The 14,006-nt window shown below is 46.6% G+C and overlaps 1 protein-coding gene across 7 annotated transcripts in view; it reads left to right on the top strand.

Moving 5' to 3' along the window:
- EXD1 (exonuclease 3'-5' domain containing 1) overlaps positions 1 to 14,006 on the top strand; it is a 972,955-nt gene that overhangs the window by 624,873 nt on the left and 334,076 nt on the right. For 5 of the 7 annotated variants that reach the window (XM_085627141.1, XM_085627145.1, XM_085627142.1 and 2 more), the window contains 2 exons: positions 2,574 to 2,678; positions 2,769 to 2,849. In XM_085627141.1, the coding sequence (XP_085483267.1) occupies positions 2,574 to 2,678; positions 2,769 to 2,849 (186 nt within the window). The remainder of the gene's footprint in view (positions 1 to 2,573; positions 2,679 to 2,768; positions 2,850 to 14,006) is intronic. The other 2 variants (XM_085627146.1, XM_085627144.1) reach the window with 1 other exon arrangement.

Here is a 14,006-nt window from a genome sequence, read left to right as displayed (position 1 = left end):
ATGGTGAAGCCCCAGCAATTCAGCGTGTCCGAGTGCGGGCTGCCAGTCTACGCGGTTACAAGGCGGCGCCGATGCTGAGCTCCCCAAAGGCGGTGGCCCACGTGAATTCTGGCGTATTTAGCAGCAGGGTCTTAGGTGCTTGGAAGTGGGGGCCTGCAGCTTTTACACCTATTCAGTACATCCACCGCGTTCTTTGACTGCGCCCTGCAGAGGTTACCACATTGCCGACATCGACCGCTGCACAAAGTCCTTCTGGACACGGTGAACTCTCACTGGCATCCGCCTGTGCCACCTCGCTTTGTTGTCTGCGTCAGTGGCACGGTGATGGCCGCCTCGCAAGCCCCAGTTTAGGGTTTTGTGGTCCCTGTGACGGATGCGGCTTCTCGCCTGCACTAGATTAGTCCTGTTAGGGCCCGTCACTTCTCAATACACTGATCGACGTTCCCACGGGCGCTTTTTTGCACCCGCTACTTGTGCACAGCAGTCCGCCACAGCACTTGGCCGCCCCAACCTCTTCCTCGGGTCCCCAACTCCCCAGGAGCTGCCCCCACCAAGACTTAATGGAGTGTCAGGTATTTGTCGGTCCCGGGTACTGCGCTGTATCACCAAGCCCCACACTCACTTCATTCACTGTCTCAGTCGGCCATTTCACAGACGGTGTTGCCTCCAGATGGCCTCTGGGCCCTGGTTGGTGTCTCCGCCGTATGCGTTGTCTCGACATGCAGGGGGAGTAGGCTGGACGTCTGCAGACGTCGCATTACCGCTACCAGGTTTCACACAGCGCTGGTGCGAGGATTTGTCCCGCTTTCCACCGCTTGCTCAGCCGTCTCTCCGCACCTCTACGATTGTGCCTCCGGGAAGGGGGGCAGCCGGGGTCGACGTTCTCTGCTTCCGGCGGCGTTCCCGCTGCCCAGCTTCACTTGTGTCAGGCCCGGGTAGCAGACTTCTATTGCTGCTGGAGCCCTCACCTAAACGCTGGCGGCCTTCTTATGACTTGAAATGCCCGCGCGCGGGCCTACAGCGAACCATGCTGTGCTTACAACACCTTCTCCGTCGTGTTCTCAGGGGGCTCACCGGGTGCGGGAAATCTTCCGCTGTCAGGTCCTAGCCAGTGGAAACGCGGATGGCGGTTTCACAGGATAAATAGTCGGATTTCAGGGGAATTGCCGCTAGAGCGTTAAGGGCTCGCGTCCGCCATGTTGGCTAGTTAGCCACGCCCCCCCATGTCTAATATGTTTCATTGGCTGGAATGGTCTTTCAAAGTATAACCGTAATCTATTTGTTTAGTTGATGGTAATTTTAAAACGCTTGAAAGTCTTTACACTGCATTCCATCTTTCCATATCTGAATTCAGGCACTACAGTAAACTGACAATTTTTTTTTAGGACACACTGGGAAATAAATGCACATTTTTCCCCGAATGCCACTCCTGTAGTCATGCACATCTAAACTTGTGGCAGACACATGTCCATCAGATCTTGTGGAAGAAACAAGGACATAATACCAGGCATGTACAATATGTTAATACTATTTTTCTCCAAACATGTAGAAACCACTTACACATGTAAATTCAAAAATAGCTGTTCCATGAGTATAAAGAAGAAGAATGGTTCTGTTTGCTTACCACCTATGGTAGATATTTAGCAGAGACTAGATTTAAGTTCATCTACTTCAGAATTTTATGTATCCGTGTTGGACCACAGTATGCCCGAGAACAGCTAGCATGGTTCCAAATCCATTTGCTGGAGATTGTAAGGTAGATAATAGCACCCTAGTTAATATCTTCTGGTTATGTTTTGTTTTTCCTCAATAATGTCTGATGTTTAACAAACTGTATCTGAATTATATTGTTTTTCAACCGTCTACCAGTTAGAGAATATTACATGATACTGGAGAAGTTGAGGTTACCTCTCCATTTTTGCGGATGGCTGTCCAAATCACTGTGAGTTGGAAAAGTCTGTGTCCTTAGACACTGAAGGCCAGGAAGCGTCTATACTTGTGGTGATTAGATGCTGGAGCTTATTCCATGTGCGGTGTATATTACAATTAATTTATTGATCAACTACCCATATTTGATAAGAGCCTGGGCTCACATTTGCCATTTAAAGGCATGCCCTGATATGCTCATGTTTGAGTATGTTCTTTATTCATGTTGGTTTAGCAAAACATATTTATTATTGAAGTACATTGTTAATCTTTCCAACTGATAACTTGTTCAGTGTATGCTTTGACTTTATCGGGTTCCCCTGTATGCCACTATTCTTTCCTCAAGTTGCATCTAAATATTACTTACATGTCCCTCTCTCACTTCCTTTTCCCTCAACTTTTCTTTTCATGCTAGATAATAGTTTTAACCCATACTCAACTCTTTTTTAAAAATACCCACTATTTTCCTATGAAGCTGTATATTTGAAGGTTTAAAAACTTGCCAAAATTGCTGCGGCTTCTTTTATTTTCTTGCTCAGTATTGATGTACTGTATAGATTTCAATTTGAAAACCTAATTAAAATGTATTTAAATATGTATGTATTGTATATGTGTTGTGAACGAATAGTTGCTTTGATATATTGTAGTTTGCAACAAGAAGTACAGTCTACCTGTTCGATATCTTTGTCTTGGGTGCCCGTGCTTTTACAAATGGACTGCAGATGGTATTTGAGGATAAAGGAATATTGAAGGTAAAAAACGATCTTAAAGCTTTGTACTTCTTTTTTTGTATTGTTGAAAAGTTCACACATCCACCTCATGGCATTGTTTTTGGTCTTCAGGTCTTTCATGACTGTCGTTGGCTTTCTGACTGCCTTTCACATCAGTATGGAACTGTCCTCACCAACGTCTTTGATACCCAGGTACGATGCCGAATATAGTTGAAGTTCCCATTATGGTCACCACAAGCTAGTTCACCTGTTTAATTTATTGTTTGAGGCTCTGCAACAGTACTGACAATTCCCCCTGGTTCCCAAGACAGTAGAAATATGGTCTGCCATTTTCCAAAGAACATATTGTACTCCTGGTTCTTGATTTTAACATTTGAGAATTGCTGCATCGTTACTATAACTAGAAAATGCCATGTTCAAATTGTCACCCTACATTAAATCACTGCCTCTCTGGGTAGTCTATGTAGTGCACACCTTAATTCAGTTTTCCAACTGTGCAAAGCTGAAGTGTGCCGCAGTTCATTTTTTTTCTATGACCATGAAAAAAATCAACTTCCATGAATACAAGATATACCAAAGAGAATTCAGAATTCAATTATTTGTTATCAGGGAAGTACAAAAGAGTCAAAAAGGGGTCACTCCATTTGGCTTTCATAGATTTAACCAGTGCTTTTGACCTTGTTAACCGTTCCAAACTCTGGGCACTGATGGAGTCAATGGGGGAAGTTGAACCCAGTCTCTTACTACTGATTAAACAACTACATCACGATCTGATGGTGAAGGTCCAGTATGTACCACCGGGTGTAACAAGCTCTAAAATTAAATCCCCTATAGGGGGTAGGACAGGGGTGTATTCTTGCCCCCTTCCTCTTCATGCTCTATAATAATGGAATTTCTAAACATCTGCTCAAAGAAGGGAAGAACATTGCACGAATAGTCACTCAATTAATTTACATTTTACTCTATGCGGATGATGTATTGATGACCTGCACGGCAAATGGGTTGCAAACTCTTTCAGACGCCTTTGCGTCATATATAGGACACCTAAATCTCAGAATAAATCACTCCAAGTCTTTAACTATGACCATCGGCCCATGTAGTACTGAATCAAAACTTTTTGGGCTGGGAAACTCAATTTTAGAGAAAGTAAATGATTTTAACTATTTAGATATTCTTTTTAGTTCCTCCTTTTATTGGAAAACACTTTTAACTGCCAGAGTACAACTTTTAAAAAGGAATATTGAGGCAATTTTTAGATTTTCTTACAGGCTGGGACAGAAACCTATTAAATAATTAATCCACCTCTTTAAAGTCAAATGTATTGCTGCTGGAGCGGGTTTATGGGGATGTGCAAACATGACCCCTCTCCAACGAGTGAAAAATTGTGTTTTTGCTGAGATTATTAATGGCGTCCCCAGGGACTGCAACATTGATAGGCCATGAAAAATTAGTCCGTACTTGTTTAGAAGACCCACTGGGCCTGGCACCTTTATGATTGTGGAATAAGACTTAGAGAAATCCGGAGGCAGAGTAGGTCTGATCCTGCATTTACGATAGTCTTTCTTTGAATGGGGTGGCCCGAATTCCCTGGTTCACCTACCTGAAGGAAGCTTTTGAATCTATAGGTATGAAAGACCTGTTCTCAAATCCTGCCCGGATAACTCTAAAAACCAAAGAGGAAGTTAAAGCAAGTTTTCTGAACCATCCCTCTAACTCGAGGCTTCAGAAGGCCCAATCCATGTTAGCTATTAATAGATATTTTATGATTTCCACAACTGCTAGCATAGAACCATACCTTCTCAGGATAACCTAGTTTACCCCTGCTATTTAATTATTTTGAGGTTCTCCATGTTACATTTTAAGGTGGCTTTTCCTGTTCAATGCGTTGGCTCACACGACTTACCCCCCTGTCGGTGTGATTATACAACTAAACAAAGCACTTGTCACTTCAACTTGTTCTGCCCATTATATGCTGCTCCCAAAGTTACGTTATTATGGCCTGTTTTAAGGAAATCCAAGCTTAAAACTGGATAGCCATGTGAGTCATTTTTACAAAATCTCTCCACGATAAAAGTATGTTTTGCTGTACTTAATTTTATAAGTAAATCAATAGCAATCTGTCATATTATTTTAATTTGCCTTTTTAATATTTTTAGAGAATGAAATAATGGTTTATGATGTCAAGTTATTGCAATGATTGAGGAGTTGTGTTTCTGGTAACTTTTACACATAGTATATTCACCTTTGTGGTAAACTATGGTCTTACCCAGGTGAATAGTTTTAATAATTTAAAAACAAACATTTGTACTGTATAATGTTATTGTTGACTTTTATGGCCTTACCCGAATAAAGTTTTAACCCTTTCGCTGCCAGGCCTTTTCCCCCTCCTGTGCCAAGCCTTTTTTTGGCTATTTGGGGTAGTGCGCGCTTAGGCCCCTATAACTTTTTGACCACATAAGGTATCCATGCCAAATTTGCGTCCTTTTCTTCCAACATCATGGGGATTCTAAAGGTACTCTGGGTTTGTGGATTCTCCTAGAGGGGTCACAGAAATGAGCCAAAATACAGCAAAATTTTGGGGTTTTTTGGAAAAATTGGAAAAATGGGCTGCAAATGAAAGCATCTGGGATTTTCCCTGTAAATGTTATCAAAAAAGGGTTTGTGGGGTTGAAATCATCATTTTCCCAGCTTTTCGGGGATACCAGACTTTTGTCTGAAACCCAACATTTTTTACACAGTTTTGGCATTTTTATGGGACATAGCCGATTTTTGCTATTTTTTGTGCTTTTGACCTCTTTCCAGTTAATGGCAGAAATGGGTACAAAAACAATAATGGATCCTGGAAAACTATACATTTTCGGGAAGAAGACACAATTCTGAATTCAGCAAGGGGTCATTTGTGTAGATCCATCAAGGTTTTTTTATAGAAACTAACAGTTAAATATAGGATAAATTGAAAATTAGTTGAAAAAACAGCCTTTTGTGTCAACGTTTTCACCTGTAACTTCTTCTAATTATGACAGCTCTTTGAAAGCAATATACCGTTGCATCCGCTGGACATTACTGGTTGTGGGGATATATAGGACTTGTAGGTTCACCAAGAACCCGACGAACCCAGAGCCAAAAACTGAGCAGCAACTTGCAATGGTTTTTTATTTTGTACCGGGTATATAGTAATAATTCTGTAAAAAAGTGTACATGGAAAAATTGGTATGAAAGACACCTATGTATTTCTGAAATGGGAACAAAATATAGAGTTTAGAAACAGTAGATATTTGCACATTTCCGAAATTGGGAATACTCATACTAGCATGAGAATTATCAGTCATTTTTTAGAATGACTTCTTTTTTACACAATCTTTCATTTGGAAGGCAGAAATGCATCGAACGTCAATAGATAATAACAGTTCCTTTACAAAACTGAATTACCCTAAGTCTCCCGATAAAAATGGTACCTCACTTGTGTGGGTAGGCATAGTGCCCACGACAGGAAACGGCGCAAAACGCAAGGTGCTCACAACTCAATATCGCAGTGAAAATTTACCCTTTTACAAAGTGCCTAGCTCTAGTTTTTGAACCCTAGCACTGCGGGCACCTTGGGAAACCTAGCAAACCTATACATTTTTTAAAACTAGACACCCAGGGGAATCCAGGATGGGGTGACTTGACTGCCTCCCACCAGGGTCTGTTACCCAGAATCCCTTGCAAACCTAAAAAATTGACAAAAAAAACACATTTTCCCCACATTTCTGTCGTGGAAAGATCCGGAATCTGCCTGGATCCACAAATTTCCACCCACCCCGCGTTCCCCAAAGTCTTACGAGAAAAACGGTACCTCACTTGTGTGGGTCGGCCTAGTGCCCGCGACAGGAAACGGCGCAAAAGGCGACGTGGTCACACCTCAATTACGCATTGAAAAATGACCCTTTTTTGGCAAAATGACTAGCTGTAGTTTTTGAACCCTAGCTCTGCGGGCACCTTGGGAAACCTAGCAAACCTATACATTTTTGACAACTAGACACCCAGGGGAATCCAGGATGGGGTGACTTGACTGCCTCCCACCAAGGTCTGTTACCCAGAATCCCTTGCAAATCTAAAAAATTGTCAAAAAAAACACATTTTCCCCACATTTCTGTCGTGGAAAGTTCCGGAATCTGCGTGGATCCACAAATTTCCACCCACCCCGCGTTCCCCAAAGTCTTTAGAGAAAAATGGTACCTCACTTGTGTGTGTTGGCCTAGTGCCCGTGAGAGGAAACGGCGCAAAACGTAGTGAGGTAACATCAAAATTGCCTATCTCAAAACCATCTGGTTTTGCAAAGGGGGTCACTTGGGTTTTTGGCCCGGTGCACGGCGGCCATCTATGGAAACCTACCAAACCCATACATTTCTGTAAACTAGACACCCGGCGGCTTCCAAGGAGGTATGGCTTGTGTGGATCCCCCAACGTTTCCTTACCCAGAATCCCCTGCAAACCTCAATTTTAGCTGAAAAAATCACTTTTTTCACACATTTTTGTGTGGGAAAGTTGTGGCATCTACGGGCTCACTAAAATTTCCCACCTCCCAGCGTTCCCCTGGGTCTCCCGGTAAAAATGGTGCCTCACTTGTGTGGGAGGCCCAAGTACCCGCGGCAGGCAAGGGCCCAAAACGTAGTGTGGTGACATCAACATTGCCTATTCCAAATGTCGCATCACTACGTTTTGGGCCCTTGCCTGTCGCGGGTACTTGGGCCTCCCACACAAATGAGGCACCATTTTTACTGGGAGACCCAGGGCAACGCTGGGAGGTGGGAAATTTGAGTGAGCCCGGTGATGCCACAAATTGCCCACACAAAAATGTGTGAAAAAAGTGATTTTTTTCAGCTAAAATTGAGGTTTGCAGGGGATTCTGGGTAAGGAAACGTTGGGGGATCCACGCAAGCCATACCTCCCTGGAAGCCCCCGGGTGTCTAGTTTTCAGAAATGTATCAGTTTGGTAGGTTTCCCTAGATGGCAGCCGAGCACCGTGCCAAAATACCCAGGTGACCCCCCTTGCAAAACCAGGTGGTTTTGAGATAGGCAATTTTGATGTCACCACACTACGTTTTGGGCCCTTGCCTGTCGCGGGTACTTGGGCCTCCCACACAAGTGAGGCACCATTTTTACCGGGAGACCCAGGGGAAAGCTGGGAGGTGGGAAATTTGAGTGAGCCCGGTGATGCCACAACTTTCCCACACAAAAATGTGTGAAAAAAGTGATTTTTTCAGCTAAAATTGAGGTTTGCAGGGGATTCTGGGTAAGGAAACGTTGGGGGATCCACGCAAGCCATACCTCCCTGGAAGCCCCCGGGTGTCTAGTTTTCAGAAATGTATGGGTTTGGTAGGTTTCCCTAGATGGCCGCCGAGCACCGGGCCAAAAACCCAGGTGACCCCCTTGCAAAACCAGATCGTTTTGACATTGTTTGTTTCTACAGCGTGAGAATTTCGGAACAATATTGCATGGAAAATGTGACACATTTTGAGGTTTGCAGGACATTGTGGATAAAATAACTTTTTGGGAATTCACAAGAGAGACATCACCATGAACTCCCGTGGGTTTACAACAATATCGACAGTTGGTGGGTTATTCTTGCATGGAACATACACCTTGGCAGAGAAACTAAAAAGACAAGAGATTTCACAAAAATGAAATGCACTGTCAATAATTAAATGGAGAAAAAACTGAACCAATGACTCGCAGCTCGTGAGCTGTAAAGCCACGGCAAGGCACCAACCGCTTTACAGGCCATTCACACACCTTTCATACGTGATACACACAAGACCATTCACACAACCAGGCACAAAAACAACACATTACAAAATTCACAAAAGGGACAAGGTACACCCTGATTCAGAAAGGCAAATATTACTGCACAGCCATCTAATCCTCAAGCACACACACATACTGGTTGGATTTGGCACGAGGGTGAGTCATTGTTCAGTATATACAATTGTATTAGCAAGTGATTTCACAAAAATTAAATGCACTGATAATAATTGAAAGGGAGAGAAACTGAACCATTGACTCACAGCTCGTGAGCTGTAAAGCCACGACAAGGCACCAACCTCTTTACAGGCCATTCATACACCTTTCATACATGTGAGACATACAAAACCATTCACACCGCCAGCCGCGGGCCCATCACATAACAAAACTCACACCAGCACACAGCGCCATTCAAGGGCCCATCACTTTCACACGCCCACATTCCTGACACAGCAACTACACAAGCTGATGGATTGCGTGGAGTGGCACTCAGCTAGCAGTGTGTGTAGTGACCAGCAGCAAGTCACTACTCACACACAGCCAGCCTAGCGCCAGTCCACGCACACCGCTAGCCTAGCGCCAGTCCACGCACACCGCCAGCCAAGTACCAGTCCACGCACACCGCCAACCAAGTGCCAGTCCACACACACCGCCAACACATTTAGGATTTTTTTTAGACAAAAATAAAAACACAAACAAATCGCAAATAGATACAAATCTACAAACACAAAATCAGAAACTAAACACATTGCACTAACGCCAACCTTGAAACAGAATCACATTTTTTAAATAATACAGACCAGGCAGTTCACTTTACCACTCATGAATGCTCCCAATAATTCTTTTGCGTGTGGTACGCTCTAAAACAAGCAGGGACACACAGCCCAGGTTTAGATGGACAGTCAGGGCAGTACATACGAATCTCCTTCTGCGTACCTCTTCGCCAACAGACTCTGCATCTCCTAGTGGGAAAATCTTTTGCCGGTGTGGGAGGGATGACATCAGGAAAGTGGCGATCTTTCAATCGAACCACATCCTCCACCACTCCAAATCTAGGAACACTTGCCTGTTCCACAACAACAAGGCTAGCTATCACAGAGTGCTGAAACTGAAGAAATGTCAACTTTGACGCAGGAGAACACTACTTGAACACAATAAAAGCATTGAACATTGCTAATTCGAAGAAATGGATGGCCAACTTCTTATACAAAACATAAGCCTTCTGAATAGCAGAGTAAGGTTCCAACCTCTGATCTACTCTGTCAACACCACCCATGTGCTTATTGTAGTCTAGAATGCATACAGGTTTGCGCACTTCAGCAACCTGACCCCAAACAGCCACAGGTGAGGTACTCTCATCATGGATGGTAGTCAGCATGTACACATCCCTCCTGTCCACAAATTTTACAGCTAGTAGTTCATCACTACGCAAGGAACTGCACTGCCCCCTCTGAAGTTTTTTGCAAACAAGCTCTTCCGGATGACCTTTACGGTTAGAGCGGATTGTGCCACATGCAAAAGTGTCCACTTTATGCAATTCCTTAAACAATTGCACAGCAGTATAGAAGTGTTCGAGGCATGTGGGCTGCTGAATTCACATCTGTGCATAGATCGCCGCCTAGTGTTGGGTCCGGATGTTTGCACGTTGTTGTCCTGGAAGAGTCTTCGAAGTATCCTTGGATAGGTGACTCCTCCCCTGGACTACAGTGCGCATGGGCATCCTCTCCATCCTCAGATTGTTTTTTTCCGCCATTGGGTTCGGATGTGCTATCTTAGCTTAAGTTAGGAAAATATTTTGTCGAGGCCAAAAGGCCTTTAGTTCGCGTCGGTACTGTTTATCGATCGGTTTTCGATACAACCTTGTTAGTTTACTAACTTTCAGCACCGACTTTTTTCGCATTTACCTGTTCATCGACTACTTCGACGATGGAATCGAGGACGCCATTCAAGAGGTGTCCGGTATGCAATGCGAAGTACCCACACATCGACGTCCATCCGGTGTGCAACAAATGCCTTTCGCCGGACCACGACGAATCGACATGCATGGCCTGTGCCCGGTTCCGTTCCAAAAAGACTCTACGGAATCGACGAGCGGCGAGACTCGAGGCGCAGCACGCGGCACCGGCCCCAGCAGACATCTTCAACGAGGCCGAAGACGTAGAAGAATTGGAAGTCTTACCCTCCAGTCCCGTTTCCGAACACGAATCCGGATCGGACGAAGTCGACGAATCACTCTTCCACAGAGGTGAAGACGACACCGAGGTAGGAGACGACGAGGAGGCCTTAGGGGCCGAAGAGAGTCGCTCCAATGATGAACAAGGCCTACCTGTTCAGACCGAAGAAGGCCCAGTTCCACGGCCTATGGCTCCGGTCGAGGGATCGCCTTCGGGCCTTACCCGAGACCCATCCCGCAGTTCTTCGGCCCCGCCCTCGGGCCCGGCCTCGGACATTCAGCGGCAGCCATTACCGCTTAAACCAGCTGGTTTCCCTTCCATAAAACCGAAACCGAAAGCTGCTCCGGTTCCAACTAAACCGAAACCGAAAGTGGCGCTGGTCGGATCGAGGCCTTCCACGCCTTCGACGCCAGCGCGACGCGTCGGCACCGACCGCACCAAGAGAGACTTCGGTGCCGAACTTGAAGCGGGCGACGTCGGAGTCGACAAACGGAAAAAGGCCTTCGGCGCCGACAAACCTGCTCGGCTCCCGGCACCGACGCCACTGACACCGAGGGCTGCACCGCCTGCTGCGTCTCGCATCGCTCCCTCGACGACACCAAAGCCTCACGCATCGAAGACGTCGACGGTCATCTCCGCACCTCGACTCGATGAACCACCGGCGCCGAAAAAGTCCACAGCCGCCTCTACAAACCTGGTCGGTGCCAAAGCCTCAAAGGCGCTCCAAGTACGACCTGGTGCGACACAAAGCAGCAAAACCAAGGCTGCCCTCAAGGACCCGTCGGGTTCCGGTCCGATCGAAGCTCCAGCAGCCTCTTCGGTGCCAGCCAACATTACCTTTGGCTTGCCTCCGTCAACAATCCCGAAAATGTTCCAACTCAGGACACGGGTCACCCAGACTACGATTACACCTGCTGAGACGTCTCCGTCACGTGTCATCGACGCCAACACTGGCAGGATGATTCTCCACGAGCGAAGAATAACTTCGGAACCACCGTTGGACCCTTTCAGGATCCCACTAAAAAGGAAGCTGCCTGTAGAATCAGAACCTCTCCTTTATGAACCTTTCCACTCATCCTACCAGGAGCCACAACTATTCTCCCCCACACGTTCCGACACGGATGCGTTGGAGGACTACATGGATGACCAAGTCCCCTACCATGGAGACACAGACCCTGATGACCAGCAAGACCCTGATCACACTTGGGGCGACCCTGCAGACCCAGGTGCACCTCTCGATGCACAGGACCCACAGCTCTATGGGGCAAAAACATCCCCCACAGAGGATACTGCAGCCTTCAACGCTCTTATTGAACGTGCTGCCAATAACCATGGGGTGCAGCTTCACTCTGACACCGTCGAAGATGACTTTCTTATGGACACTTTCGCATCCTCAGAACGGCATGTAAAGACTCTGCCCATGTTGAAAGGAGTCCTCAAACCAGCCAAGGACATTTTCAAGGAACCCACCAGGGCACGAGTGATAAACCCCAGGATTGATAAGAAATACCGATCAGCACCTGGGGACCCTACTTACATCAGAGGCCAATTACCACTAGACTCCATTGTCGTAGCGAATGCTCGCAAGAGGGCACACTCGCAAACGACAGGTGACGCTCCTCCCCCGGACAAAGAGTCCAAGGTTTTGGAGACCTCTGGCAAGCGAGTTGCCGCCCAAGCTGCCAACATATGGCGCATAGCCAACACTCAAGCGCTCCTTGCTCGCTATGATAGAGCGCACTATGACACACTGGAGCAACTATTCCAGCATCTCCCTGACCAGTTCAAGGAAGGCGCAGAAATTCTCATCAGAGAAGGACAGCTACTCACGAATGCTTCCATCAAGTGTGCACTAGATGCTGCAGACACGGCCGCCAGGGCCATAAACACAAGCGTCATGCTGCGACGACATGCCTGGTTACGAATCTCAGGATTCAAGCCTGAGGTACAAAACAATATACTCAACCAGCCTGTCAACCCCGACTATTTATTCGGGCCAGAGGTTGACACCACCCTTGAGAAGATAAAAAAGGACACGGACACTGCAAAGTCCATGGGCGCTCTCCAAACTCAGTCCTTTCGGAGCGGCTCCTTTCGTTGCCCCGGAAACAAGGGAGCAGGTAGAGGACAGGGGTCACAACAAACATATAACAAAGGCAATACACAGACCACCTACGATAAAAACACCCGGGGTGGATATCGTGGCTCCAGTACAAAGGGCAGAGGACGCGGCTACGGCAACACCAGGTCCTCCCCCAAGAACAAGCAGTGACGCCCTCTCCCTTCCTCCCGACCACATAACACCTGTCGGGGGAAGGCTACAAAGGTTCCTGTCCACGTGGAACTCCATCACCACGGACAGGTGGGTCAAAGATATTGTAAAATACGGTTACTGTCTGGAGTTAACCTCCACTCCACCCACAATACCACCAAGAAACCGTCCTATGTCCTCAGAGCACTTAACGCTCTTACAGAAAGAGGTGCAAAGTATGCTTCTAAAAGGCGCTATAGAGGTCGTACCCATCCACGAGCAGGGTACGGGGGTGTACTCCCTCTACTTCCTAATTCCAAAAAAGGACGGGTCACTCAGACCTATATTAGACCTGAGACCCCTGAACCAGTACATTCTTTCAGAGCACTTTCACATGCTCACTCTACAGCAAGTCCTTCCGCTTCTCAAGCAGGGAGACTTCCTAGCCACACTGGACCTCAAGGATGCGTATTTCCACATACCCATCCACCCCTCACACAAAAAATACCTCAGGTTCACTGTTCAGGGGCAGCACTATCAATTCAAAGTCCTTCCCTTCGGCGTGACAACAGCGCCCAGGGTTTTCACGAAGTGCCTAGCTACGGTGGCAGCACATCTACGGAGGCAGCATATACACGTCTACCCCTACCTAGACGACTGGCTCGTTCAAGCGAAGTCAGCCCAGCAATGTGCCAGCCACATGTCCCGCACCATTCACCTTCTTCACAGTCTGGGATTCTCACTCAATTACCCAAAGTCCCATCTCCAGCCGCACACGTACAACAGTACCTAGGTGCGACTATAGACACTCTGGCGGCCACAGCTCAGCCAAATTTAGTGAGGATCAACAGCATACAACTGCTGATCTCCAAGTTCAAACCCAATCACTCACTTCCAGCGCGAGTGTTTATGCAGTTAATAGGCATGATGGCCTCCTGCATCTTCATAGTCCCGCACGCGAGATTACATATGCGCCCGCTTCAGGAGTGCCTAGCACGTCAGTGGAATCAGGCTCAAGGACAGTTGAAAGACCTAGTGTTGGTGAGTGGTCGGGCATACAACTCTCTGCATTGGTGGAATCCACAAAACCTTTGCAAGGGCCGACCATTCCAAGAGCCTGTCCCACAGATAGTACTGACA

This window comes from Triturus cristatus, chromosome 9 (assembly GCF_964204655.1).
Source record: "Triturus cristatus chromosome 9, aTriCri1.1, whole genome shotgun sequence".
Taxonomy (NCBI): domain Eukaryota; kingdom Metazoa; phylum Chordata; class Amphibia; order Caudata; family Salamandridae; genus Triturus; species Triturus cristatus.
Note: the sequence above shows the minus strand (reverse complement) of the source record. Positions and strands in the feature narration are given on the sequence as shown.